The 4,323-nt window shown below is 45.2% G+C and overlaps 1 protein-coding gene across 1 annotated transcript; it reads right to left on the bottom strand.

Annotated features, from left to right (window-relative positions):
* Window positions 1-306: 306 nt before the first annotated feature.
* Window positions 307-1,450, bottom strand: LOC124020815 (microsomal glutathione S-transferase 1-like). The gene is made up of 2 exons (XM_046336088.1): window positions 1,311-1,450; window positions 307-677 (listed from the first exon to the last, which is right to left on the bottom strand). The coding sequence occupies exons 1-2, from the start codon at window positions 1,433-1,435 to the stop codon at window positions 431-433; spliced, it is 372 nt and encodes a 123-aa protein (XP_046192044.1). The 5' UTR covers window positions 1,436-1,450; the 3' UTR covers window positions 307-430.
* Between the last annotated feature and the right edge of the window lie 2,873 nt (window positions 1,451-4,323).

Genomic DNA, 4,323 nt, shown 5'->3' with positions numbered 1-4,323 from the left:
ATTCTGATATGTACTGCAGTAGCATTCTGATATGTACTGCAGTAACATTCTGATATGTACTGCAGTAACATTCTGATATGTACTGCAGTAACATTCTGATATGTACTGCAGTAACATTCTGATATGTACTGCAGTAACATTCTGATATGTACTGCAGTAACATTCTGATATGTACTGCAGTAACAGCATGTTATAATCCTATCGGAGACAGAAGGAACAACTTTGATAAGCGTATATGTATCCTCAAGCACATTCAATGGAGACCCTCAAAGACAAGGCCCTTGTAGTGGTGTGTGTGTGTGTGTGTGTGTGTGTGTGTGTGTGTGTGTGTGTGTGTGTGTGTGTGTGTGTGTGTGTGTGTGTGTGTGTGTGTGTGTGTGTGTGTGTGTGTGTGTGTGTGTGTGTGTGTGTGTGTGTGTGTCTCAAGCCTCTACAGATAAAGCGCAGTCATCAGAACCCTATAGGCCATAGAGCTGGTGGTGACCAGTCCGATGAGGAAGGCCGCAGCTCTGCTGGGCTGGGGCAGGGGGAAGAGGTAGGCCACCGTGTGGAAGAGCCTGGAACCAACAAACACCCGGAAGTGGAGCAGAGCAGTGGAGAGGTCGGGCCCCGTCAAGGTATACAGCAGACCAATCACTATGAACGGGATGATGTTCTCCAGGTCGTTCTGGTGGCATCTGGGGAATGAGAGAGAGAGAGTTCAGATTATCTGGGGAATGAGAGAGAGAGTTCAGATTATCTGGGGAATGAGAGAGAGAGAGAGAGAGAGAGAGAGAGAGAGAGAGAGAGAGAGAGAGAGAGAGAGAGAGAGAGAGAGAGAGTTCAGATTATCTGGGGAATGAGAGAGAGAGAGAGTTCAGATTATCTGAGGAATGAGAGAGAGAGTTCAGATTATCTGAGGAATGAGAGAGAGAGAGTTCAGATTATCTGGGGAATGAGAGAGAGAGTTCAGATAATCTGGGGAATGAGAGAGAGAGAGTTCAGATTATCTGGGGAATGAGAGAGAGAGTTCAGATCATCTGGGGAATGAGAGTTCAGATTATCTGGGGAATGAGAGAGAGTTCAGATTATCTGGGGAATGAGAGAGAGAGTTTAGATCATCTGGGGAATGAGAGAGAGAGAGTTCAGATCATCTGGGGAATGAGAGAGAGAGTTCAGATCAGTATATCAAAATATTTGGAAAACTAAAACGTCTAAATGAATTCCATTAAAAGTAGGATTTCTACCATCTCTTTCCAGTCATGGTTACAGCAGCTGTACGTCAGCGTGAACCAGAGAGATATGCTTCAATTATATTTCTACGGGGATACCTTCGTACTCTCTCCACATCAGGATCCACTCTGACCAGCTTCTTCTTGTCCCCTGTCGAGGAGGCCAGACTGGTGTCCTCCTGGTTAGCAAATGCCTGGAGGGAGGTGGAAGCAAGGAGGGACATGTTTTCTCTTGTTCAATTTCCACCTCAGCTCTGTTAAGCCAGGGAGGGTCAAGGTTCATTCATTATGTATCCTGTATTTAACTAGTCCAAGTCAGTTGAGAACAAATTCGTATTTACAATGACGGCCTACACCGGGCCAAACCCGGACGACGCTGGGACAAATTGAGCGCCACCCTGTGGGACTCCCAATCTTGGCCGGTTGTGATACAGCCTGGATTTATTATTTTTTCTTTAACCTTTTATTTAACTAGGCAAGTAATTTAAGAACAAATTCGCATTTACAATGACGGCCTACACAGGTCATGTAACGGTTGGAAGAAGGTGGAAGAAGGTGAAGGGGACCAAGGTGCAGGGTGGCACGTGTTCATGGTAGATTGAATAAAGAAACTGAACACTAGAACAACAACAAAAAACAAATTCGGAAACAAACGAAACAGTTCTGTCTGGTGCGGAAACATACAGACAGAAAACAACCACCCACAACTAACAGGGGGAAAACAGGCTGCCTAAGTATGGTTCTCAATCAGAGACAACAACTACCCACAACTAACAGGGGAAAACAGGCTGCCTAAGTATGGTTCTCAATCAGAGACAACAACTACCCACAACTAACAGGGGGAAAACAGGCTGCCTAAGTATGGTTCTCAATCAGAGACAACAACTACCCACAACTAACAGGGGGAAAACAGGCTGCCTAAGTATGGTTCTCAATCAGAGACAACAACTACCCACAACTAACAGGGGGAAAACAGGCTGCCTAAGTATGGTTCTCAATCAGAGACAACAACTACCCACAACTAACAGGGGAAAACAGGCTGCCTAAGTATGGTTCTCAATCAGAGACAACAACTACCCACAACTAACAGGGGGAAAACAGGCTGCCTAAGTATGGTTCTCAATCAGAGACAACAACTACCCACAACTAACAGGGGAAAACAGGCTGCCTAAGTATGGTTCTCAATCAGAGACAACAACTACCCACAACTAACAGGGGGAAAACAGGCTGCCTAAGTATGGTTCTCAATCAGAGACAACAACTACCCACAACTAACAGGGGGAAAACAGGCTGCCTAAGTATGGTTCTCAATCAGAGACAACAACTACCCACAACAGGGGAAAACAGGCTGCCTAAGTATGGTTCTCAATCAGAGACAACAACTACCCACAACTAACAGGGGGAAAACAGGCTGCCTAAGTATGGTTCTCAATCAGAGACAACAACTACCCACAACTAACAGGGGGAAAACAGGCTGCCTAAGTATGGTTCTCAATCAGAGACAACAACTACCCACAACTAACAGGGGGAAAACAGGCTGCCTAAGTATGGTTCTCAATCAGAGACAACAACTACCCACAACTAACAGGGGAAAACAGGCTGCCCAAGTATGATTCTCAATCAGAGACAACAACTACCCACAACTAACAGGGGGAAAACAGGCTGCCTAAGTATGATTCTCAATCAGAGACAACAACTACCCACAACTAACAGGGGGAAAACAGGCTGCCTAAGTATGGTTCTCAATCAGAGACAACAACTACCCACAACTAACAGGGGGAAAACAGGCTGCCTAAGTATGGTTCTCAATCAGAGACAACAACTACCCACAACTAACAGGGGGAAAACAGGCTGCCTAAGTATGGTTCTCAATCAGAGACAACAACAAACCTTCTGTAGCTCAGTTGGTAGAGCATGGCGCTTGTAACGCCAGGGTAGTGGGTTCGATTCCCGGGACCACCCATACGTAGAATGTATGCACACATGACTGTAAGTCGCTTTGGATAAAAGCATCTGCTAAATGGCATATATTATTATATATTATATATTATTATTATATATTATGGTTCTCAATCAGAGACAACAACTACCCCCAACTAACAGGGGAAAAACAGGCTGCCTAAGTATGGTTCTCAATCAGAGACAACAACTACCCACAACTAACAGTGGGAAAACAGGCTGCCTAAGTATGGTTCTCAATCAGAGACAACAACTACCCACAACTAACAGGGGAAAACAGAGCTGCTGCCTAAGTATGGTTCTCAATCAGAGACAACAACTACCCACAACTAACAGGGGGAAAACAGGCTGCCTAAGTATGGTTCTCAATCAGAGACAACAACTACCCACAACTAACAGGGGAAAACAGGCTGCCTAAGTATGGTTCTCAATCAGAGACAACAACTACCCACAACTAACAGGGGAAAACAGGCTGCCTAAGTATGGTTCTCAATCAGAGACAACAACTACCCACAACTAACAGGGGGAAAACAGGCTGCCTAAGTATGGTTCTCAATCAGAGACAACAACTACCCCAACTAACAGGGGAAAACAGGCTGCCTAAGTATGGTTCTCAATCAGAGACAACAACTACCCACTAACAGGGGAAAACAGGCTGCCTAAGTATGGTTCTCAATCAGAGACAACAACTACCCACAACTAACAGGGGAAAACAGGCTGCCTAAGTATGGTTCTCAATCAGAGACAACAACTACCCACAACTAACAGAGGGGGAAAACAGGCTGCCTAAGTATGGTTCTCAATCAGAGACAACAACTACCCACAACTAACAGGGGGAAAACAGGCTGGGTTCTCAATCAGAGACAACAACTACCCACAACTAACAGGGGGAAAACAGGCTGCCTAAGTATGGTTCTCAATCAGAGACAACAACTACCCACAACTAACAGGGGAAAACAGGCTGCCTAAGTATGGTTCTCAATCAGAGACAACAACTACCCACAACTAACAGGGGGAAAACAGGCTGCCTAAGTATGGTTCTCAATCAGAGACAACAACTACCCACAACTAACAGGGGGAAAACAGGCTGCCTAAGTATGGTTCTCAATCAGAGACAACAACTACCCACAACTAACAGGGGAAAACAGGCTTA

The sequence above is a fragment of the Oncorhynchus gorbuscha genome, unplaced genomic scaffold, assembly GCF_021184085.1.
Source record: "Oncorhynchus gorbuscha isolate QuinsamMale2020 ecotype Even-year unplaced genomic scaffold, OgorEven_v1.0 Un_scaffold_927, whole genome shotgun sequence".
NCBI classification, from domain to species: Eukaryota; Metazoa; Chordata; class Actinopteri; order Salmoniformes; family Salmonidae; genus Oncorhynchus; species Oncorhynchus gorbuscha.
The sequence above is the reverse complement of the archived record's forward strand: the minus strand, read 5'-3'. Positions and strand labels throughout refer to the sequence as shown.

Excerpts from the sequence above, each read along its gene's own strand:
- LOC124020815 (XM_046336088.1), bottom strand. The coding sequence starts at position 1,435 with ATGTCCCTCCTTGCTTCCACCTCCCTCCAGGCATTTGCTAACCAGGAG. Across the intron at positions 678-1,310 it reads GATGTGGAGAGAGTACGAAG|ATGCCACCAGAACGACCTGG; the intron begins GTATCCCCGTAG and ends CTCATTCCCCAG.